The sequence below is a fragment of the Lithobates pipiens genome, unplaced genomic scaffold (genome assembly GCF_037356315.1).
Source record: "Lithobates pipiens isolate NorthernLeopardFrog02 unplaced genomic scaffold, aLitPip1_a1.2 Scaffold_19, whole genome shotgun sequence".
Taxonomy (NCBI): domain Eukaryota; kingdom Metazoa; phylum Chordata; class Amphibia; order Anura; family Ranidae; genus Lithobates; species Lithobates pipiens.
In genome coordinates this window covers 112,481,614-112,506,644 of record NW_027507764.1, presented here as the reverse complement: position 1 = coordinate 112,506,644, position 25,031 = coordinate 112,481,614, and the positions used below count along the sequence as shown (strand labels likewise).

At 45.8% G+C, this 25,031-nt stretch overlaps 1 protein-coding gene and 1 long non-coding RNA gene across 2 annotated transcripts in view; one reads left to right on the top strand and one right to left on the bottom strand.

Moving 5' to 3' along the window:
- Positions 1-14,262, bottom strand: part of PAXIP1 (PAX interacting protein 1) — a 63,398-nt gene extending 49,136 nt beyond the window's left edge. Inside the window, exons 1-2 of the mRNA XM_077491163.1 lie at positions 14,115-14,262; positions 2,637-2,771 (exon numbers count right to left, since the gene is read on the bottom strand). Coding sequence (XP_077347289.1) covers positions 2,637-2,771; positions 14,115-14,195 — 216 coding nt within the window. The 5' untranslated portion in view covers positions 14,196-14,262. The remainder of the gene's footprint in view (positions 1-2,636; positions 2,772-14,114) is intronic.
- Positions 14,263-14,549: 287 nt separating this feature from the next.
- Positions 14,550-23,929, top strand: LOC143996226 (uncharacterized). Its single transcript, XR_013277519.1, has 2 exons — positions 14,550-15,617; positions 23,081-23,929. It is a non-coding gene; the product is annotated as an uncharacterized LOC143996226 (long non-coding RNA).
- The last annotated feature ends 1,102 nt before the right edge of the window (positions 23,930-25,031 follow it).

Sequence of the window (25,031 nt, the reverse complement as noted above, 5' to 3'; positions counted from 1 at the left end):
CAAATCAATTTATAGCTCTTTTGAAACACGTTTTTGCTGGATATTTTTGTTGTTATTCTGTCTCTCACTGTTAAGATAAACCTACCAAAAAATTATAGGCTGATCATTTCTTTGTCAGTGGGCAAACCAACAAAATCAGCAGGGGATCAAATACTTTTTTTCCCCCTCACTGTATAACCAATTGTTCCAAATTTTATGGAGCAATTGGATATACAGTCACACAGTGCCATTCAGAGAACGCTTTGCATTTTTTTTAGTGAATGCAAAGCATTCCCCGAATGGGCAAGGTGAAGAGGCTGGATGGTGACATCACTCTCCACAGCTATTTTGACCGTTGGGAATGGGCAGAAAAGGTGAGCGAGGAAGGAGGCACTGTTGGGGGCAGCACGACCGTTCTACCAAGGTTTTAAATGCAGCAAGTTAAATCTAGTCTTGACAGCAGGTTTATGCCCCAGTTGATGCACTATGGTGCGAAACATGTTGGGTATGTAGCCTGTCCGCCAAACATACCACGCTTTTTATCGATTACTCTGCCTATGCATAATTTCACCTGATGGCTTGTACCTTCATGAATTATGTTTTTTTTTAATATACATTTTTAAATAGATTTTGTTGTACTGGAGTGACCTACTCTATGTGGAGGCCCTTTTTTTCTATTTTTTCTTATTGTGCCTACCTTCACGATTGCACTTTCGGGGAGTTCGACACACAGACAACCTGCATCAGATATCTCGATCGAGAGCCGGGAGTTCGATTATTCCTTCTGGAGGACCATTTGCGGTGGATTCACTTTAATGCACGATTGACCCACCATCACGGTGTGTGGGTCCACAATTTAGGGTAAGTGTACCCATTATTTTTCCAGGATAAGTGCACCTGCCATCTTCTTATACGTTTGTTGCTGGTGGAATTTGGACATCAAGTATCAACAACATTTCCACACCACCGCATATATTTGAAGTCCCCCTTATAAGAATTGGATGGTGTTACATGAAGGACTGATTTATTGGTGTTGTAGAGTCTTGATCTCTCATGGGATTTTTTTCATGTGCATAGCATTTTCCCATTCTCTGCGATTAGGAACTGCACAGACCGTTTTTCTTAATTTAATATTATGAAATTTTTTATTTAATATTTGCTTAATATTAATATTTGTTTCACTAATATTGTTTTGGCTCACTGCCTTTAGTGAGTTTATTCTCACAGATTATTTATCACAATATTTTTTTTTTTATATTTGTCTGGTGTTTATTGTCACTAGTATTTCACACTATATAGCGCTGCATTTTTAGTTTTTTAGAATTTAGAGCCCGAACAGCCTGTGACGTATAAAAAGGAAAATAAGGCCAAGCAGCCCAGCAGGGCCCTTATACAGCCAACAGCAGCCTAAAGCCAGCTGTCAGCTGACGTCATTCACCCTGTCCAGGTTCAAGAGAGATCCCGACATTAATGATGAGATCCACTCAAATGCCTGGACCAGCAGCTGGCCAAGCCTCTCAATGAGCCACTGGGAGAATGAGCCAGCCTCTCCTGCCTCCTCCACAGCACTGTGGTCCAGTGCTTTTTTGCTAAACATAGGAAAAAAAAAAAAAAAAAAAAAAATCAAAAATGGGGCAGAGAAAGACAGAAGAAGAGCAGTATACACAGTGAGGGAGCAGTCTGCACAGACAGGCTCCCTCACTTGTCAGCGCTGACTGTCACTGTCAGCTTAATTGTTGGCTCTTTTTCTTCTATATTTCGTAGTGCCAGGAAGGAGCTGTCAATCGGTCCCGCCACTAAATTAAACGAAGGGACAGAGTCACCGGGTGAGGTCAATGATGGGCCCGCCCTTTTGTTTAACACAGCTCCTTCCTGGCACTATCAAGTATAGAAGAAAAAGAGCCGAAAATTTAAATTTACATTTAAAAGCTGACAGTGACAGTCAGTCAGTGTCAGCAAGCGAGGGAGCCGGTCTGTACAGAATGCCCCTCACAGTGTGTACTGCTCTTCTCCTGCCCCTTTCCTTTCACACAGAGTTGTCCAGTTAAAGTAATTCTGAATGGAAAGATTAAAAACCACACACATACCTGCACTGTGCAATGGTTTTGTACAGAGCAGCCCCAAACCTCCTCTTTTTGGGTCCCCTGCTGACTGCTGGCTCCTTCCCCCATTCCGAGCACTCACAATAGCAAGCTATTAGTGCACTCCCAAGCCCAACGTGGTGTCCCCATTCACACACAAAGCGTGTCTTGGCCCTGCACTGTTCTCTCCTCATTGGCTCTCTGGATGCAATTGACAGCAGCAGGATCCAATGAGGAGAGACCCCGGAGAGCCGCTGCTCTACTGCAAATCGCTGAATCAAAATGGGGCTCAAGTATAAGGTGGGGTGCACCCAGAAGGTATTTTACCTTAATGCATTAGGGAAAAAACCTTGAGCCTTTAGAACTACATTAAGCTTTAAAAATGAAAGATGGAAGCTTACTGGTTGCTATGCACAGCTCCTTCAGATTCTGTCTGCTACCATTTTGATAAAGTCTCCTCTGAATGGTTTATAAGAAACTAAATGATTGTTTATCATCCAGGTGACAAATGATCAGACCCAGTGTTTATTTTTACAAAAGATCTAATGAACTCCAAAGTTACTTCATATAACATACCTTTACAATAGGGAGATCAAATACTTCTCTGGCTTCTCCAACCTCAGGATTGTCTCCATCTTCTGCAATTATGTGTGTAGCTAGAGCATTATATGACACTTCCTTTGCTCTTCCTGCTTTTAGCATCTGCACAATCTGTAAAATAAACCATTAAAAAAAAGACAGTTACTAAAAGCATCACTCGGTCTGTTCAGTGAATATTATTACAAATGCAAATGTGGTTTCCAGACCAAAGATGGCAACGTTTACTTCACTTGGGGTTCATTAATGTCTAAAAGGGAAATTCATAGATACATTTGTGATTATAATTAGCAAGATATGAATATCAGCGTGTGAATGTTACAAAAATGTAACACTGCACATTTCAGAGGGCAGTTGTAGTCTGTTTTAACATCCTCACATTTTATATAATACTTGCTTTGCAGCGGGCTTTACAACAATCTCTCCAGGATTATGTGCTGCTGGGCAGTGTTCCCTGCCCCTTACTTTTTAGAAGGATTGTAACTTTATATCGATATAGAATAATCATATTTGCTTCCAAACATGTATGCATTTGACACTTCCTGTTTTCCAACAATTGCCCATAAGGCCAGTCGCTGGTACAAAAAAAGTGTCTGTTTATTTATTTCAATTGGCTTTGCTGAATGCTTTTGTGCTATACAAAAGCTTCAGGACGGACTGGATCCTTCCTTAAATTCCAGGAAGAGCTTGTCCCGTACATTCCAGGAAGAGCCGTTTCCAGACGGTGCTCTTGTCCAACTTTCCAATCCAAATGCAGTGAGCCGGTTGCATGAGAGGCATTTCCTTATGTCCTCCCTGGTACCTCTACCCAAAGAAACCCCCAAAAAAGATGTCGTGTCTGCAGTAAACGCGGATTTAGACGTGACACCTGCTTTTATTGTCCCTCCTTTCCTGACCAATCTGGTCTCTGCATTGGTGAAGGTTTCAAATGCTACCACACTCTAGTGGAGTTTTAGCGTAGGGTACAGCACTACACAGTCCTAGGCACACTAACAGTTTGCTGTACTGTTCGCTCACTATTGTTCTATAGCCATCGTCCTCTCTCCGTTTTAATTTTACTATGTTTTACTGTATTTGCTTTGCAGGTATGGTATGTTATACTGTAATGTTTGTTTTATTGTTAACCATCATTTGCTTAGCAGGTATGCCATTCAGCAGCAGCACAAGTTTATCTTGACAGCAACAACGGTTGCTCCCACGATACATAAAGATGCGACTCCAGCGCTGTCGGTGGCGATTTCACCACTACAGTTAAAGAAAAAAAAATGGTGCATGTATGCCCATATCATTAGAACTGGGTGGATGATACCCACCGATCAATCTTTTTTTCCGTTCAGCCCACAGGCTGCATGAAAAAAAAAAAAAAATAAAAAAAAAAAAAGGACCAGCAACGTACTGGAATGTTGCTGGACATAAGAGTGGTTATACCAGAATGATGCCTGCAGGTTTAGGTATCATTCTTTCCAGCCAGCGGTCAGCTTTCAAATAAAAGCAATCCTAGCAGCTCATTAGCCTCTAGACTGCTTTTATAAGCAGTGGAACACCCCCAACCCCGTCTTCCATGGTTTTCTCAGGCTCTCCTGTCCCAACAGGGAACCAGAGAATGCAGCCGGTGGTTCAGCCAGCTGACAATAGAGCTGATCAGAGACCAGAATGGCTCCAATCATCTCTATAGCCTAAGAAACTGGAAGCTCCGAGCATTTCATGACCTTTCGCCGGACATAGTCAGCGCTATTGGGAAAGTGGTAAAGCATTTTATCACATCAATCTTGATGCTTTGAGGGCAGAGGAGAGATCTAGGGTCTAATTTATTTATTATTTTTTTTTTTTTAAAGTACCTGTCACTAGCTATTGCTAGCATCGGGGATATTTACATTCACCTGAGATAACAAAAAAAAAAAAAAATGAAAAAAGGAACAGTTTAAAAATATAAGCACCTCTGTCCACCCGTGCCCACGTGCAAAGGCGAACGCAAGTGTCGGTCTGGTGTCATATGTAAACCATGCATGTGAGGCATCACTGCAAAAGGTCAGACCAAGGCCAGTAATTTTAGCAGTAGACCTCCTCTGTACATATAAAATGGTAACCTGTAAAGGCTTTTAAAATTGTATGTAGTTTGTCCCTGCTGGGCATAAAATATTATATATAATTTTTTTTATTATGTTTGGGGGTTCAAAGTAATTTTCTAGCCAAAAATAAATATTTTTTCCGTGTAAAACAGAGTGTCAGAAAGGTCTGTCTTCAAGTGGTTACAAGAGTGATGTGTGACATAAGTTTCTAAATGCATAAAATGCCAGGACAGTTCAAACCCCCCCCCCCCCAATATGACCCCTTTTTGGAACGTAGACATGCCAAGGTATTTGCTAAGAGGCATGGTGGGTATTTTGCAGATCTAATTTATTTCTGAAAATGAAGAAAGAAAATAAACATAATTTTTTTTCTTTTTTCAAAACTTTGTGACAAAAATTGAGATCTGCAAAATGCTCAACATGCCTCTCAGCAGATAGCTTGGGGTGTCTACTTTCCCAAATGGGGTCATTTGGGTTTTTTTGTGCCATCTTAGCATTTTACGGCCTTCAAAACTGATCAGTAGTGAGGAGTGAAATCAAAAATTTACACCCTTAGAAATCATGAAGGTGGCGATTGGTTTTCGGGGTCCTGTACATGGCTAGGCTCCCAAAAAGTCTCACATGAGGTAAATAAACTATTCAATGGGCTCAACATGCATCTCAGCAATTTCCTTGGGGTGTCTACTTTCCAAAATGTCATTGGGGGGGTTGTACTGCCCTGTCATTTTAGAACCTCAAGAAAAAAAGATAGGCAGTCAAAACTAAAAGCTGTGTAAAATTCCAGAAAATGTACCCTAGTTTGTAGATGCTATAAGTTTTGCGCAAACTATAAGCTTACTTTTTTTTTTATTTTATTTTTTTAACCAAAGACATGGGGCAAAATACATATTGGCCTAAATGTATGACTAAAATTGGAGTTTATTACTTTTTTTTTACATAAACAAAAAGTAAAAAATATAATTTTTCTTCAAATTTTTTGGTCTTTTTCCGTTTATATTGCAAAAATAAAAATTGCAGAGGCAAATACCATCAAAAGCTTTATTTGTGGGGGAAAAAAAAAAAAAAAAAAAAAAAAGACGCAAATTTTGTTTGGGTACAACATTGCATGACCACGCAATTACCAGTTAAAGCAGTGCCAAATTGTAAAAAGTCCTCCGGTCATTGAGCTACCAAATCTTCCAGGGCTGAAGTGGTTAACAGAACAAGCTGTTCTACAAATGTACCCGTTAAGACAAACCATTTACCACTGACAGAGGTGTTGACAATGATCAGCTTTTACGTAAAGTATGTAAAACGTTCATCCCACACAAAAAAAAGAAAAAAGTTGCTGTAATTGCAGTGCACGTTGGAGATTGGCCTAAATTTGTTAGTGTATGTAAATCTGCTAATCCTCCTTACACTCCCCTCCCTCAGAATGACAATGCTGCTGTCTAAAGGTGGCCCTGTGCTCCTTCATCCTGAATGGGGACACTCTACAGGAGGTGTGTTATTGGCCACATCAACAGGTGAAAACAAAAAGGGAAAAAGCCTAAAACCGAAAACTTATGGCAGCAACCACATCTAATGATTGGTAAGCTGCAATATACAGCGGGTAAACCAAGTATTGAACACGTCACCAATTTTATAGGTAAATAATTTTCTAAAGGTGATATAGACAGGAAGCCTTGACAGGTTGGTAACACACACAATCCATATATACAAAAACACCAAAACAAATAGGTTCAGAAAAGAAGTTGTGTAATAAAATGGAATGACAAAGGGAAAAAAATAAAAATATTGAACACGCTGAGATTTGTTTAATACTTCAGACAAAATCCTTTTGTTGGTAATGACAGCTTAAAGACACCTCTTGCATGAAGAAACTAGTCATCACTCAGGTGTGATTTTGGCCCATTCGTACACACAGTCTTCAAATCTTGAATGTTCGGTGGGCCTCTTCTATGAACGCTGATCTTTAGTTCTTTCTATAGATTTTCTATTGGATTCAAGTCAGGCGATTGGCTGGGCCATTCTAGCAGCTTTATTTTCTCTCTTTGAAACCAATTAAGAGTTTCCTTGGCTTTGTGTTTGGGACCATTATCTTGCTGAAATGTCCACCCTCGTTTCATCATCATCCTGTTAGATGGCAGCAGATTTTTATCAGGAATGTCTTGGTACATTTTTCCATTCATACTTCCTTCAATGACATGAAGTTTGCCATTACCATATCCTGAAAAACTAGAGTTATGCCTCGTATACACGATCAAACAATCCGGTGGAAAACAATCCTGCCGCGTGGGCTCCGGTGGACTTTTTTTTACCCAAAAATCCGGCGGACTAAGAAAGTATTTTTGCACTCCAATCTGTCCGCCGGACTCGCATTTCGGCGGACAATCCGGCCGTGTGTGTGCCAGTCCGCCGCACTTTTGAAATGAACGGACTTTTCCCACCCAGAGAAAAGTCTGCTCATTTTGAGCACATCTCCAGGTAGCCGGGGCCAGTGAAGGAGGTGTCGCTGGCCCCGTCACTTGGTATGGACTTAAAGGGGAACCCCTACTCCGAAAAATCGGCGTGGGGGTCCTCCCCAGGTCCATATCAGACCCTTATCCGAGCACGCTGCCCGGCCGGCCAGGAAAGGGGGTGGGACAAGCGAGCCCCCCCCCCCCCCCTCCTGAGCAGTACTAGTGCCCTCAACATGGGGGGGGTGCACCTTGTCCCCATGTTGATGAGGACAAGGGCCTCTTCCCAACAACCCTGGCCGTTGGTTCTCGGGGCCTGCAGGCGGGGGGCTTATCGGAATCTGGGGGCCCCCGGATCCCGCCCCCCCCCACCCTATATGAATGAGTATGGGGTACAATGTACCCCTACCCATTCACCTGAAAAAAAAAAAAACACACAAGGGTTAAAATAGTTTATTGCACAGCTCCAGCGGTCTTCTGTCTTTCGGGGTCTTCTCACCGGACTCCTCCATCTTCTGCTCTTTTGCTAGCTGAGGAGCCCGGCTTTCTTCTTCACCGCCGCCCTCTTCTTCCAACTTTGGAGGTCTTGTCTCCTTCTTCGGTTCTTCTTGCCGGGCCACCGTGCCGCCTTCTAGCTCTTTTACAAGCGGTGGCCCGGTTTTCTGTCGCCGCTGTCTTCTGGCCTTCTCTTCTGGAGATGTTGCCTCGTCGCTCTCTCCGGTCACAATGACATAGAAGCGGCGTCTTATATAGGGACATCACCGGATGATGTCCCCGCTCATTATGATGTCACAGTCCCAGCATCCTCTGGGAAAATTATATACACACACACATACATATATATACACACACACACACACACACACACTTGATGAGTGAGGATGCAGGGCCATCAGGAAATTCTGGGATGCATAAAAATATTACGCCCCCATTCTCCCCCCCCCCCCATTATGCCTACCCTAGATGTGCTGTGTTGGCAACATCATTATGCTCAATCAACAACTTGGTGAGTATAAAGTATAGGGATACTGCAGTAGTATGCATGTAGGCATGAGGCATGAATCAATACTTGAGCATTCAGTCAGTTTGGTCTAGGCCAGGGGAAGGCAACCTCGGCCCTCCAGCTGTCAAGAAACTACAAGTCCCATGAGACATTGCAAGACCCTGACAAATCACAGGCATGACGGGATTTGTAGTTTCACTACAGCTGGAGTGCCAAGGTTGCCTACCCTTGGTCTAGGCACTAGGAGACAATGTGTGCTGACAGGAGGAGAGAGCAGAGATGACCTTATCCGTTTTTTGCTAATCCCCTGACTAATCACAGGTTGAAAATACGGACAGGGGAAAAATTCAAACGTAAACTAAAAAAATATGTATTTTATTTATGTATATAGCCATTTGCCTAGCGTTCAGCTATAAGCAGATGAGAAAAAGATGTAACCTTCTTGGAAAAAAAAAAAATTAATAAATTAAAAAAACTAACACCTCCATACCAGACTCTCCGATTTTTACAATGAAATCTCTATGACATGTGCATGGCAATCCGCATCCTAACTCCCAAGCTTCCATTACTCCAAAATGTACAACTAATTTTCTGCAATTAATAGAACAGATGGCACCACCTGCTTAAAGAACACCTGTGCTCAGACACATGAAGACTGCAATTATTGACATTTCAAATGTAAGCTTACGGGCACTCAAGCCAATTCTCCATTTTCAAAATATTTGAGTCCTTTGCCCTTTGGTTTGGCGGTTCAGCATGAGGTGGTCTTCTTGCCCCCATCCTTGCATCCCTTGACTATGTTTTATATCCTCCCTCCAATGCTTCTCCCCAAGCGGAGTGGGACGTTTTTTTGCAAGGGGTTGTAAACCCTTGCGGTTTTTTATCTCAATGCATTGAGGTGAAAAACCTCTTGTAGTGCACCAGACCCCCCACCCCCCCCTTTACTTACCAGAGCCCGATCGTTCCTGCACCAGTGACGAGCACCCCAGCTCGTGTCTCAAACCCAGATTGGATAGATTGATAACTGAGCAGCCATTGGCTCCTGCTGCTCTCAATCAAATGCAATGATGCAGGAGCCAAGGGGCAAAGCCAAGTCCTACTGACTGTGTCAATGGACGCAGCAGCAGGACATGAAGGCACACCTGCTTGGGTGCCCCCGAGGGAGGGCGCTTCCCCAATGGGGCACTCGAAAAGGAGGAGCCAGGAGCATCACTAAGGAACACTAAGAGAGGAGGATCAGGGCCACTCTGTGCAAAGGCAATGTATATTATATTACCCAATTGAATGTGTGTGAACAGACCCTTGAAGCAAACCTCAGCAATCCCATCATAACCTGGAAAAGCCAAGCTTCTCCCAGCTTGCTCACAAGCCTCCCCAATGGCCCTGTATTGTGACCAAAGACCTTGCAGGCCAAACTGAAGCCCAGGAAAGACGAGGCCAATTCCAGCTTGCCTAGGAAAACTCTGCTGACATGCAGTTTTCTTAGTGGGTAACCGCTGTATAACAAATCAGAACAGTGCGAGTTACTTTAAAGTGTTTGTGTAAACCCTCACAATAAATGTCTTATTTGCTCCCTTTTGGTCCGTTATATATAATATCGAAAAATGCAAAATATACCCATTGATCATGCCAAAAAGTCATAGCCATCCTGTGCCATTTCAAGCATCTCTTTACCCTTTCTAGTCCCTCTATTCCCTCCTCTCATTCTGGGGGGCATTACATTCCTCCATTCATAGAACTGCTTGTGAACAGACATGAAGCTGGATCGGTCTGCACATGTGCAAGACCTGCTGCATCGCTGGCTGCAAAAACCAAGAAGACAGCTGGCAGTTGTTTGGGGTGGGGGAGGGGATTGGGAACAGGAAATGTCATTAGAAGGGTGAAGTTAGTCTTTAGGACAACCTGCCAGCTGATCAACAGGTTATTATAAATATGTCAGCAAATGCTCATGTAGAGTGTACTTTGTGTGTGTTTATTTGTTGCCCTGACATATGCTGAAAGGCCTGAGTCAATGGGCTTTAGTTGCCTTCATTCACCATGAAGTGGTACAGACAGCAGAGATTATGTCATATCTCCCTGCGTGAGTGAGAACTGCTCAGGCTTGCGGAACAGGCAAGAAGGATCTTGCAGCATCACTTATCTGAGGACATCAGAAAAAGTAAGTATGAATAAAGTACAAGCTAACGGATCTTCTTGGGCATACAGAAGGAGGGGCATGGAGCAGTAAGGAGTTGGGCTATTACCCAATTGACTGGTTAAATAAAAGCAAGGTAACGATGCGCTAAGGCCTGGTTCACACCTATGCATTTTAAGTGAGTTCTCATTTTTTGCAGAAATGCAATTATAGAACTGTGTGTGAGAAGACCTGGTGCTGGATCTGCTGCATCGCTGACTGCAAATACCAGGAAGAGACAGGTGGCTCCCTGTAATGTAAAAAGAAAGATGGTGGCGTGGTTCAGGGCCTGAAGTAGGTGACTCCAAAACAAACTGCAAGCTCAGATTGCCACGGCACATCTGACTAGAAATGGGAGCTGGTACCTGTCAAAATTAGCCACTCGCTACCCCTCCTCCCCCCAAAAAAGGGATCAAATGTAGCAGTGGAGGATGCAAACAACCTAAACTTCCCCTTTTGGGTGAAGTTCCACTTTAAAGTCAGGATCTCACCAGAGCTTGGACCGAATGAGCGGGTCACAGGAGGGCAGAATGAAGTGCACTCCTGTAACACACAGAAAAGTTTGGCCAAAAGACTTTGAGCCCTCGTTCACATTGGAGCGACTTGTCATGCGATTTGACAAGTTGGATCCTATTGCTGATAATCACAACGTTCAAACTGGTGCGATGCCAACTTTGCGGGGGGCCGCATAGCTTTGAAAAAGTAGTTCCATGCACTACTATTGGCAATTTTGGGTGCAAATTGCATAGACGATGTGCATAAAGCCGCATAAATGCCACTTTAAGACCGAGTACAAGTACTGATACTTTTTTTCTAGTATGTATTATTTTTTTTAACGTGACGTGACAGTGGCACTAGTATGCAGCACTGATGAGGCGTGGACTGTGTCAGGTTTTTTTTTTTTTTACAATTTTATTTTCTTTACAATGCTTTCTTTTTTTTTTTGGGGGGGGGGGGGGGGGGGGAGTTGGGTTTTTGGAGAGTGGACAGTCAGCTTTTTTTTACAATTCTACCTTCCAAATATTACAATGTTTCTTTTTTTTCCCACCCTGTTGAGGGGGGGGGGGGGGGGGGGCTTTGGTGCATCTGTCAGCTGCTTTATTGAAGGCCACACAGGGAGACTGGTGATTATAACCCACCCCCACCCCCCCCCCTGCCACACCGATCATCCCTGAGTGCCCAGGTATCAGACTAGGCTTCGGGAGCGTTTGCAAATACAAGTACTCCTGCAAATGCTCGGTATTATCAGTGCGACTTGTAGGATTGTACTGATACTAGTATCTGGACATCCCTACAAGTGACACTGACATGCGGCTTTGAAATCATGCAATTTCAGATCAAGTTGCTTGATTTCAAAGCTACAGTCAATGTGAACGAGGGCTGAGCATTACTTCTCCTTTAAACACACATGAAAGCAATGGTAAGAGTAACTGTGAGCGCAAGGTACAGTGTAGTAGAAAGGGGAATAATAGTAATATTAAAATCACTATTAATAGGCGTTTATCATAAGGGGGTCATTAATCCATAGAAAAAATATTAGTCCAAGGATAAAGGTAGTGATGAGATGACAAGGGTGGCTGCTGTCCTCAGAGAGCTGACGCTGTACACAGAAATAGAAAGGGAGAACACCGGAAGCACCACCTAAGTGCAGTGTAAAAAGCTGATTTTAATGGCAAAGCATACAAGTACACTTACAATAGGTAAGAAAAACATAGGCTCATCTGTATTAGTAGTCTCGGGGCTCCTCATGTCTGGAAGGGGTTCCTGGTGTGTTGATAGCAGGTGCGCAGCACGTCCTGTACTTGTGTGCCTTGCCAAGAGAATTAGCTTTTAATACTACACTTAGGTGGCACTTCTGATGTTCTCCCTTTCTACACATGAAAGCAATCAAATGGTGTAGATTTGGCTCACTGCAATACCTTAAATTTTTCTTGCATGCTTCTGTACTGCGTTTTTGCTGCATTTAAAATCACACCTGAATGCATCTGATGTAAACAAGCCTCAGGGCCGGCTCACAGTGTACTTGTGTGTTCCCATGCTGTCTCATACATTTGAGTTTTGACAACCCATTTATTACAATTGGCTACCAAATGTCCTGGAACATGGGAAAAGTTGCACTACCTTTTCAGGTTTTGTTGCACCAAAAACCACATTGTATTGCAGTTTAGAGGCTGCATTTGCAACATGCGTTTTGGGGTGCGCTTAACAATAAATTTGCACCTCTCTGGATGATGTCACTGGGGTAGAACACTAAATCAGACCCTCCCTGACCTATACAATGTGTGCTATACATTAGATGGTAAGCTCCTCTGCCATCACGCTATGATGATCAGATGTGGACAGGGATGTGAGGCCTGACTGTACAGAGATGTCAGGGTGGTGAGATCAGAGATTCCCCTGGGTGGGGAGATCAGAGATTCCCCTGGGTGGGGAGATCAGAGATTCCCCTGGGTGGGGAGATCAGAGATTCCCCTGGGTGGGGAGATCAGAGATTCCCCTGGGTGGGGGGGTGATCAGAGATTCCTCTGGGTGGGGGGGGGGGGGTGATCAGAGATTCCTCTGGGTGGGGGGGGGGGTGATCAGAGATTCCTCTGGGTGGGGGGGGGGGTGATCAGAGATTCCTCTGGGTGGGGGGGGGGGTGATCAGAGATTCCTCTGGGTGGGGGGGGGGGTGATCAGAGATTCCTCTGGGTGGGGGGGGGGTGATCAGAGATTCCTCTGGGTGGGGGGGGGGTGATCAGAGATTCCTCTGGGTGGGGGGGGGGGGGGGGTGATCAGAGATTCCTCTGGGTGGGGGGGGGGGGGGTGATCAGAGATTCCTCTGGGTGGGGGGGGGGGGGGGTGATCAGAGATTCCTCTGGGTGGGGGGGGGGTGATCAGAGATTCCTCTGGGTGGGGGGGGTGATCAGAGATTCCTCTGGGTGGGGGGGGGGGGGGGGGTGATCAGAGATTCCTCTGGGTGGGGGGGGGGTGATCAGAGATTCCTCTGGGTGGGGGGGGGGTGATCAGAGATTCCTCTGGGTGGGGGGGGGGGTGATCAGAGATTCCTCTGGGTGGGGGGGGGGGGTGATCAGAGATTCCTCTGGGTGGGGGGGGGGGGGTGATCAGAGATTCCTCTGGGTGGGGGGGGGGGGTGATCAGAGATTCCTCTGGGTGGGGGGGGGGGTGATCAGAGATTCCTCTGGGTGGGGGGGGGGGGGGGGTGATCAGAGATTCCTCTGGGTGGGGGGGGGGGGGGGTGATCAGAGATTCCTCTGGGTGTGGGGGGTGGTGATCAGAGATTCCTCTGGGTGTGGGGGGGTGGTGATCAGAGATTCCTCTGGGTGTGGGGGGGTGGTGATCAGAGATTCCTCTGGGTGTGGGGGGGTGGTGATCAGAGATTCCTCTGGGTGTGGGGGGTGGTGATCAGAGATTCCTCTGGGTGTGGGGGGGTGGTGATCAGAGATTCCTCTGGGTAGGTTGTAGTCAGGACACCCGGTGTGTTGATGATCTCCCTCCCCATGTCAGGCTCACTATTTGGCAGGAAGTGGTGTGTGCGCCATCCGGCTCGGGCTGGCCCTGTGCTCACTATATGACAGTGGGAACCCCTCATATACTCGGGGCGCTGATCCCGGCCACTCCTCTGGCGGCCCCCCGCGGACACCCGATGAACTACAAATCCCAGCACGCCCCCCACACCACAGGCTTCCCCACCCCGGACAGCGGCAGGGCCGCACATCGCTGGAGCTCCAGGCCTACAGGGCAGTCCCCCCGGGGTCCCCTCCTCCGCCTCACCTGAGGGTCCAGGTCCCCCACCAGGTAGAACTTCACATCTTTGAACATGTCCTCCGGAACTTTCATCTCGCTGTCCGCCATGGCGGCGGCCGGTGAGGTGACGGGCCGCTCTGAGGTCTCTTCACCGCCGGGCTCCGCTCACTGACACATCCCCCCTGAGAGGACACTTTCCGGCGGGAATCAATGAGGGGTCAGGCCCGGCTCCACACGGTCACCAAGATGCGGAGAGCGCGCCGCGGCTCCTACCATCCCAGGGCGGGGGGAGGCGGAGGGGCAGGAGTGCGTATCGCGGGGAGCGTACGGAGGACTGACGGCTCTGAGCTACAGAAGAAGAGTTGTGGCTGTTCCGTGGGCGCAGAGTAGTCAGCTTATCTCAGAAAAATGTCATGATGAGTGCTACTTCGGTGTCATGTTGGATAGAACGCCCCTGGTCTCGACATGGTATGTTCCAGGACGTGGGCGGGGCCCGGAGAGGCTGTCCTATAAACAAATAGAACAGAGCGGGGAAAAGGCGCCGGGAAGGCAAATGAGGGGGAGGAGCTGTGTTTAGAGAGGTGTGTCAGCCAATGTCAGAGCGCGGAAAAAGTGCCAGGATAGGATGGGCGAGGAAAGTGTGCGGGGAGGAGCTTTGTGTACGGGGGAGGAGCTCAATGTACAGAGATGAGCTCAATGTACAGAGATGAGCTGAGTATGCAGGGAGGAGCTTGGTGTACGGGGCGGGGCTCTACGTACAGGGGTGTGCCTGATGTCAGAGCGGGCTGCTAGGGATACGTGATTGGTCCTGGCATCAGCTGGGTAGAAGGGAGAGTCTTTTAAGACCCAAAGCCCTCCATCAGTTTGTGTCGTGCCTGACTCCATAGAGCGCATAACCTGTACAAGCCGGTATTGCTGGAGTCACAGCTGCCTGCACGGTGCGCTAACTTAGCAGGTGCTTTATATTTGTGCTAAAGTGATATTTCCAGGTGACCGCTCACCTACCGGCACTTCACCCCTTCCTGCCCAGGACGACTTTCAGTTTTTCATTCCTCTCTCACTTTCAGTGACAATTGCGGGGTTGTGCCACACTCTACCCAAATGACGTTTTTAGCTTTTTTTTTTTATATATATACTGGATTCTTGTGGTATTTAAAGCTGAAGAAAAACATTTTTAAAAGTCAACAGCTAAAAACACTGTAGCTGCTGACTTTTAATAAGCACACTTACCTGTCCAGGGTGCCCGCAATGTCGGCCGCCTGAGGCTGACCCGTCCCTCGAGTTTCTGGACCCGGCACTGCCGCTCATACTAAGGGAACCAGGCAGTGGAGCCTTGCGGCTTAATGCCCGTTTCCTACTGTGCATGCGTTGCATATGTTGTGCGGCGCTTTGTGAATGGGGCGCTGTGTTCTGGGCACAACACACCGCACTCTATTTCCCAGAAGACAACGCCAGGAGAAGAAGACTGAAGATCACCATGGAATAGGAAGAGGCAGATTAGGACAATCTGCCTAGTAACAGGCATTTCTGGTAAGTTACTTTTTTTTTTTCAAATATTTTTTCATGTATTTAACCACTTGAGATCCGCGCTATAGTCAATTGACGGCTACAGTGCGGATCTCCTTTTCCGGGACTAAGTCTATTGACGTCGTCCCGTGTACGAGCGCCCTGCGCGCCCCCTGAGGGGCGCGAGCGGCGCGCTCTGTGATCGGCGAGTCCATGAGACTCGCCTGATCACCAATCCGTGCAAGGGGTCGATCCCGACCCCTTATCACGTGATCAGCTGTCAGCCAATGACATCTGATCATGTGATATAACGGAGCCGGTAATCGGCTATTATTCCTCCTCGCGCTGACAGTGCGAGGAGAAAAAAAAAAAGCCGATCACCGACATCAGTCCCGATCACGGCCAGCCCTGCTAGCGACCACCTGCCCCCTGCAGTGCCCCACTTAATAAAAGTAAGTGCCCCCTGTCAGTGCCACCCAGCAGTGCCCACAGTGCCACCCAGCAGTGCCACCCAGCAGTGCCCACAATCTGCCTCAAAGGTGCTGCACCCCAGTGCCGCCCATCAGTGCCGCCCATCAGTGCCCAGCAGTGCCACCTATCAGAGCCACCTATCAGTACCCATCAGTCCTATCTATCAGTGGTGCCCATCCGTGCCACCCATCCGTGCCATCTTATCTGTGCCCATCTTTGCCCATCAGTGCCGCCTTATCTGTGCCCATCGGTGCCGCCTTATCTGTGCCTATTAGTGCCGCCTTAACTATGCCTATCAGTGCCCACCAGTGCAGCCCATCAGTGCCCACCAGTGCAGCCTATCAGTGCCGCCTAATCAGCGCACTTCAATGAAGGAGAAAAATGACCCGTTTGCAAAATTTTATAACAAACTATTAAAACATGATTTATTTATTTTTTTGCATCTTTTTTTGTTTAGCAAAAAATAAAACTCCGAGCTGTATCTAAATACCACCAAAAGAAAGCTCTATTTGTGGGGAAAAAAATGATAAAAATTTCATTTGGGTACAGTGTTGTATGCCCGCGCAATTGTCATTCAAAGTGCATCAGCGCTCAAAGCTGAAAATTGGTCTGGGACTGAGGGGGGTTTAAGTGCCCAGTAAGCAAGTGGTTAAAGGATTGTTTTTTATGTAAATTTTTTTTATTTTTTATTTATTTTTATTTTTTTAAGGGAGGACCTCCACTTTAATCACCACAGGGCTGTATATATTTTTGCTAAACAAACAAAAAAAAGACCAAAACAATTGAAATAAACAACAACTTTTTCTTTGTTTTTGTTATAACATTTTGCAAATAAATACATTTTCTTCACTGATGGGCACTGATAAGCTGCACTGATAAACTGAAGCTGCGCTAATGAGGCGACACTGATAAGGTGGTACTGATAAGCTGCACTGATGAGGCAACACTGATGGGCACTGATAAGCTGCACTAATAAGGCGTTACTGATAAGCTGCAGTAATGAGGTGGCATTGATAAGCTGCACTAATGGCCACTGGTAAGCTACACTGATAGGCGGCGCTGATGAGGTGGCAATAATGGGCACTGATAAGCTGTACTGATGAGGCGGCATTGATAAGCTGAGGTGGCACTGATAAGCTGCACTGATAGGCGACACTGGTGGGCACTGATAAGCTGCACTGATAGGCGGCAATGATGGCCACTGATAAGCTGCACTGATGAGACGACATTGATAAGCTGAAGCTGCACTGATAGGCGATACTGGTGGGCGCTGATAAGCTGCACTGATGGGCTCTAATAAGCTGAGGTGGCACTGATAAGCTGCACTGATGAGACGGCATTGATAAGCTGAAGCTGCACTGATAGGCGATACTGGTGGGCGCTGATAAGCTGCACTCATGGGCTTTAATAAGCTGAGGTGGCACTGATAAGCTGTACTGATGGGGCTGCACTGATAATCATTGCCCTGCTTATTAATGTAAGTATGCCCTGCTGCCGGTTATCGGCTTTCCTTTCCTCAGACAGTGACAGTGCTGAGGAAAAGAAATGCTGATAACTGGCATTTGTTTACATCTGTGATTAGACACAGCTGATCACACGGTAAAGGGCTGCTGTGATTGGCCCTTTACCTCAATCTGTAATCAGCTGTGTCCGAGAGCTCGGGGGCGGGGTTCGGGAGGATGTCAATAGACACCCTCCCAGAACTGGATGCTGTCATTCAAAGTTGTGTTTTTTCTTTACAATCTGATAACATGGGCATTTGTATCTTTTAACCACTTGCCGCCCGCCCTATAGCAAATGGACGGCGGCAAAGTGGTTTCATAATCCTGACCGGACGTCATATGACGTGATCAGGATTATGAGCCGCTGCGCGCCCCCGGGGGCGCGCATCGCGGCGATCGTTGTTGCGGGGTGTCAGTCTGACACCCGGCAACTACGATCTCGGTAAAGAGTCTCCGACGGAGACTCTTTACCACGTGATCAGCCGTGTCCAATCACGGCTGATCACAGTGTAAATAGGAAAAGCCGGTGATCGGCTTTTCCTCACTCGCGTCTGTCAGACGCGAGTAGAGGAGAGCCGATCGGCTGCTCCTCTGACAGGGGGGGTCTGTGCTGATCGATTATCAGCACAGCCCCCCCGAGGATGCCCACACTGGACCACCAGGCACGCCACCAGACCACCAGGGATGCCAAGGACAAGGTATGCCACCCTAGACCACCAGGGATTCTAGTCAGTGCCACAATGGATGCCAATCAGTGCCCATAATGGATGCCAATCAGTGCCCACAATGGGCATCAGTGATTGGCATGCATTATTGATTGGCATCCATTAGTGCAATATATTATAATACAATGCCGCCTATCAGTTCCCATCTGTGCCGCCTATCAGTGCCTACCCATGCCCACCTGTGCCGCCTACCCATGCCCACCTGTGCCGCCTACCCATGCCCACCTGTGCCACTTATCCATGCCCATCCATGCCAATCCGTGCCAATTTGTGCCACCTATCAGTGCCCATCCGTGTCGCCCATCAGTGCCGCCTATCAGTGCCACATATCGGTGTCCATCAGTGCCACCTCATCAGTGCCACTTCATTGGTGCCACCTCATCGGTGCCCATCAGTGCCGCCTTATCATTGCCCATCAGTGTAACCCCATCAGTGCCCATCAGTGAAGGAGAAAACTTACTTATTTGCAAAGTTTTGAAACTGAAACAAAAAAAAACATTTTTTTTTTCAGAATTTTCGGTATTTTTTTATTTGTTTAGCAAAAAATAAAAACCGTAGAGGTGATCAAATACCACCAAAAGAAAGCTCTATTTGTGGGGAAAAAAATGATACAAATTTCATTTGGGTACAGTGTAGCATGACCGCGCAATTGTCATTCAAAGTGCGACAGCGCTGAAAGCTCAAAATTGGTCTGGGCAGGAAGGTGTTTAAGTGCCTGGTATTGAGGTGGTTAATATTGCAAAATTCAGAATGTGTCTGCACTGCCGTGTTCCCCACCCCCTCTATCTGGCAGCTAATTTCAGAAACACCATCCTCTCATACAATGCAGAACTATTTATCCTGCACTGTGTGTGATGATATCAGAATGCAACTTCGAGATGAAGCATCTTGGGCTAGGTTCAAATATGTGCATGCAATGGACTGCTGCACCCATTAGAAATGTGGGGAAAGAAGTCCCTGACCCTTTTTTACATGCACACAGAATCGTTGAGAGTGAGATCCCATCTATTCTAAAATGTAGAAACAACTTTCATACACCTAAGTGATAAAATGAGATCACGTTTTAATTGCCTGCAACAGTGCAATTCTATGTCCAACTAGCAAAGCATCCATGGTCAGTGTTGGCTATATGCCTAGAAGTACATCTTATCAGTGGTGGCCGCTCTTAAGGGGCGTCCCCCCCTCCTAATCCATGCACCCAGCCCCTAATCTACATGCAGGCCGCCGAACGCATGGATTTCAAAGGATTTTTTTTTTTTTGAAGCTCATGATTAGAGCCTAAGGCTTTAATTGGCTTCAAAAAGGGTGGGCTCGGGGAGCAGAGCGCTGCGCCCCGAGCCCACTCACTTGTGTGATGTCAGTGAATTAATTTTTGATAATGTCTTCCTGCTTCTCCTGGCCAATCAGGAAGCGGGTCTTGAGCCCGATTGGCCCGGGAGGAGAAGCAAACGCCGGGACTCAGGAGGAGATGCAGGGGGAAGCTGCGACCTGGATGAGGTATGTGTGAGGCTAGCGGGTGATTGGTCGAGCGAGGGGAGTGAGGGGGCCAGGTTTGCCGCCCCCCCCCCCCACAAAAAAAATAGATCGCCAGCTGCCATAGATATTTCTTCCAATATCTCATGAGAGCGTAGCTGAAGCAAAGAAAACTTTAAAAGAGGACTCTACATATATAACTCTTACAAGATGGAGTCCGCAAAGTATAACTCTGAGCGAGGCCCACTTGACTTTTACACGAAAAAACGCATGAGTACCAATGCATGGAGGTGCCATTAAGAATAAGCGATCATAGAGAAACATCGGACTGCAAGTAACGTGGTTTATGGTGTTTCGCAATGTGAGCTGTTTTGAAAAAAAAAAATTCTGCCTCAGTTTGCGAATGTTGGCTCGCATGACGATCAGGATTTAAAGTGGAGTTCCACCCTAAAGTGGAACTTCCGCTCATCGGATTCCTCCCCACCTCCGGTGCCACAATTGGCACCTTTTGAGGGGGGTGCAAATACCTGTATAATCTAGGTATCTGCACCCACTTCCCGGGAATAGCTAACCACAGATGCCCCCCCCCCCCCTCTTTGTGATCTGGGAAACACACAGTTCCCAGAACACAACGTGGGACCAGTAAAGACGCGCAGCGTGACTCGCGCATGCGCAGTAGGGAACCGGGCAGTGAAGCCACAATGCTTAACTTCCTAAATTCCCTGACCGAGGATGGCAGCAGGGGCAGCTGAGAGACGAGCGATTGCTCGTCATCTGCTGCCGACATCACGGGCACCCTGGACAGGTAAGTGTCCATTTATTAAAAGTCAGCAGCTGCAGTATTTATAGCTGCTGACTTTAAATAATTTTCTTTAAGGTGGAACTCCGCTTTAAACCCCTGGGGTGTGCAGTACCATATGAGGCCAGAGGTGGGAGATACTCAGAGACATTAGTTTCGTGTCTCCGGCGCCCCCCCCCACCTCTGGCCACATGCGGTACTGCATACACCGGCAGTTACCCTGGAACGAATTATCTGGGTTCCCATTGATTCCTATGGGGAAACTCGCTTTGAGTGCTTTGGATTACAAACATTCTTCAGGAACGAATTATGCTTGTTATCCAAGGTACTACTGTAATTTTATTACGCTCAGAGCCGTCAATTAAGAATAAATGGCAGCACCGCATGTCTGCTAAAGAGCAGTGCATTTCTGTGCAGGTTGGGAAAGCAGATATGTGAACATAGGCTTTGAGAAGAGAGTTTGGGGGGGAAAGCATGGAGGGTGACTAGATTTAATGAGCATTTAACATTTGCAGTGCCAGGAAGTCCAACACAAGGGTATTTTCTTTCTGGTGCCCAGAAGCTTTAGGGTCCATTCACACCAATGCATGTTTCTTTTGAGTGTTTCTGCAGTGCTTTTTGCTGTGCCTTCTGTGTTTTCGGACATGTGTCTTTGACGCTTTTTATGTTTTTTATGCTTTATCTTTTTATTTTGGCAATTTGTTGTTGGGCAGACTAAATATTGCAAAACATGTCAAACACAATAAAAATGCACTACATGCTTTTCTGCAGTGTCTCCATTGAAGTCTATTGAACCCCAAAAAAGTTAAAAATGTCCCTGACCCTTTGCAAAAATGTACAAGCACAAAAATGCATTAATGTGAACGTGTTCCATAGGAACCCATGTTAGAAAAACATGTCCTACATTTCTACAAAAAGCATATAAAAACACATTGGTGTGAACCAAGCCTTAACCACTTCCGGTCCGCCCACCGTCGTGATACGTCAGCTGTGTGAAAAGGAATGTCGTTCTTATGGCAGCAGCTAGCTGCTATAACCCTGGTATCCTCTTCTTCAGTGAGTGGTCTGGTTTCAGATAAAAGTGGTCTCTGTGGCGGATTCCCTGCAAGATCACTTTTATCGGAGGCAGGAGAGGGCCCTCCCTTTTTTTTTTTTTTTTTTTTTTTTTTTTTTTTTTTTATGACAATTTTATTTTTAGCATTTTAGTGTAAATATGAGATCTGATGTCTTTTTGAGCACAGATCTCATATTTAAGAGGTCCTGTCATGCTTTTTTTCTATTACAAGGGAATAAAAGTGACACAATTTTTTATAATTTTTTAAAATAAAAGGTAAAATAAATAAGATTTTTTTTTTTAACACGTCCTGTCCCGCCGGGCTCGCATGCAGAAGCGCACGCATACAAGAGTAGCGCCCGCATATGAAACTGTTAAAACCACACATGTGAGGTATCGCCATGATTGGTAGAGCGACAGCAATAATTATAGACCTAGACCTCCTCTGTAACTCAAAACATGCAACCTGTACAATTTTTTAAAGTCGCCTATGGAGATTTTTAAGGGTAAAAGTTTGGCGCAATTTTGAAGCATGACATGTTGGGTATCATTTTACTCGACATGACGTTATCTTTCACAATATAAAAAAATTGGGCTAACTTTTCTGTTTTATTTGTTAATTCAAAAAAGTGCGCTTTTTAGACCACCGTGCAAATATGGTGTGACAGAAAGTATTACAACGACCGCCATTTTATTCTCTAGGGTGTTAGGAAAAAAAATGTATAATGTTTGGGGTTCTAAGTAATTTTCTAGCAAAAAAATGTTTTTAACTTAAACAACAAATCTCAGAAAGAGGCTCGGCCCTTAAGTGGTTAAAGAATAAATAGGGTGCATTTTTACATCCAGCTTGGACCAATGAGCCAAGTTTGAGCCAACATCCGTTGGAAAAAATCTGATGGATTTTGTTGTCGGAATGTCCGACCATGTGCATGGGGCATTAGACAGGACAGATAATCCAGTTTGTTGCAGACTGGCTGGTTAGTAACCTGGAATTGGTATATATTGCACATTGGTCCAAACCGGATTATCTGTCCTGTCTAATGCCCCATGCACACGGTCGGACATTCCGACAACAAAATCCATCAGATTTTTTTCTAACGGATGTTGGCTCAAATTTGTCATGCATACACATGGTCGCACAAAGTTGTCGGAATTTCCGATCGTCAAGAACGCAGTGACTTACGACGGGACTATAAAAGGGAAGTTCAGCACCACGTGCGGCACCCTTTGGGCTCCAACCGCTAAGTCAGCTGATAGCAATCCTCTATCTGCTGACTTTGCCAACCCATATACACTATACCTACCTCTTTTGTGGTCAGGTTTATGGATGAATTCACCAAAGCATGTAGTGCAAGGGCCTGCCTCAATACTTTCAAATGCTACTGTTTAAAGTTTGTTTCTCTAATCTGCTTGCAATGTTGATGTGAAAACGTACAAATTTTTTTTCTTGTTTTACTCCATAGTTTCAACGTCACATGAATGGCAGACTGTGGCCTCCCACTTTGCCACCCATTGGAACTTTCCCAATTGTGGAGGTGCAATTAATGGAAAACACGTCCACATCATCCCACCCCCCAACTCGGGGTCCTACTATTGTAATTACAAGGGGTATAATAGTATAGTGATGTTGGCGGTGGTGTCAGCTACCTAGGAGTTCCTGTATGTGGACATGGGGAAAAATGGTCGGATGGTGGAGTGATCGCCCAGACAGAGTTCTACTGGTGTCTCCAGAGTGGCAGCTTGGGCTTGCCACCTCCAGAGGAGAATGTGGAAGGACTTCCCTTCATCTTCGCCACGGATGAAACGTTTGCACTGGGGGACCATCTTATGTGGCCATTCCCTATGAGGACCCTCACCCCAGACCAGAGGGTTTTTAATTACCGGCTGGCCAGAGCCAGAAGAGTGGTGGAGAACACTTTCTGTGTAATGGCCAGCCGGTTCTGCCTGTTTTTGACACCGATCCACATGGCGGAATGTAAACTGAATCATATATTGATTTCCTGCTGCATTTTGCACAATTTTCTAAAAAAAAAAAACTCTCCAAACTATGTGGCCTCATTTGGGCCTGAGGCAGACTTTCCAGAACTTTCCATCCTGATGACACTTGAAGCTTGCAGTCCTGGCTTGCCCCCCCAAAGCGCCCAAGAGGTCAGAAATGGATACACGGAGTACTTTGCGGGTAGGGGGGCTTGATATGCCAGACAATGTCTGAGAGACTTTTTTTTTAATACATTTAATATTTGTTTTCTATTTTTTTCTTTTATTTTGAATTTTTTCTTCAACAGTGCAAACCAAATTTCTTTGAATGATGAGGTGACGGTCTCTTCTTCATTATTATTATTATGTTGTGGGTCTGCTACACACACCTTGGTTTTGTTGTTAATGAATGCAGTGCATCACTGACAAAAATATTCCTCATTTTCAGCACCGTGACAGAAATGTGTGGAGTCATGAAAATGGCGTGAATGAGGCAAATTAAAAAGCATTGTGGGTGTTATTTACTAAAGGCAACTACAAGTGCACTGCAAAAGTACACTTGAAACTGCAATTGGAGTGCCAAGTGGATTTGCCTTCATAAATAACACACTGTCACAGAAAACACACTACAAAACTACAAAAAATGCTTTTAAGCATTGAAAGAATATCAGACATGAGTATGTCCAAACTGTGTTGATATGGCCTTCATCAGATGGGGTGTCACCCCTGTAAAAGCCAAATTTGGAAGATGCACACAAATTGTGATTCAAACTGGGCATTTTCCTCCTGATCCCATGCCTAATGTCAACGTGTGCTATCTCCCATCATGGGGGATCAATGTATGTGTTTTGGGGGTGCAACCCCTTCATCTCAGCCACTTTAGTAGCAAGGAAGGGTTGCACCCACAAAACGCGAACATTGATCCCCCATGATTGGAGATAGCACATGTTGACACACTGTGTGCATCTTCCAAATTTGGCTTTTCTAAAAATATAAAACTGTTTTTTAAAAATGAAAATCGATGCTAGCTAGTTTTAAGTGTTTCAGATCCTCCCTAAAACATCAATGATGTTCTTAAATTTTTTTGTTGAACATCATTGATGGTTTTTCTTGAGATTTTCTAAATCGCGATTGCACCCCATTTTCTCCCAGATGAGGATCTGGACACTTTCACTGGTAAAATGACATTCTTCTTCCACAACATCCACATCACCTATAAAAAAAAACACACAACTCCTCTGCTTCTGGTGTTGGTATTTCCCCTTCTTTTGGAGGTGTGGGGTCCCTGGTGACCTCAGACATCCCGAGTCTTCTCTCCCCTATGAGAATGTAAAAAGGAATACTTAGCACACCGATATTTGAGGGCAGATATAGGAATATGAAACATTGCTTGGAAGTGTCGTACAATAGTTTTTTGGCAGCGTTCAAAGCTGAAAA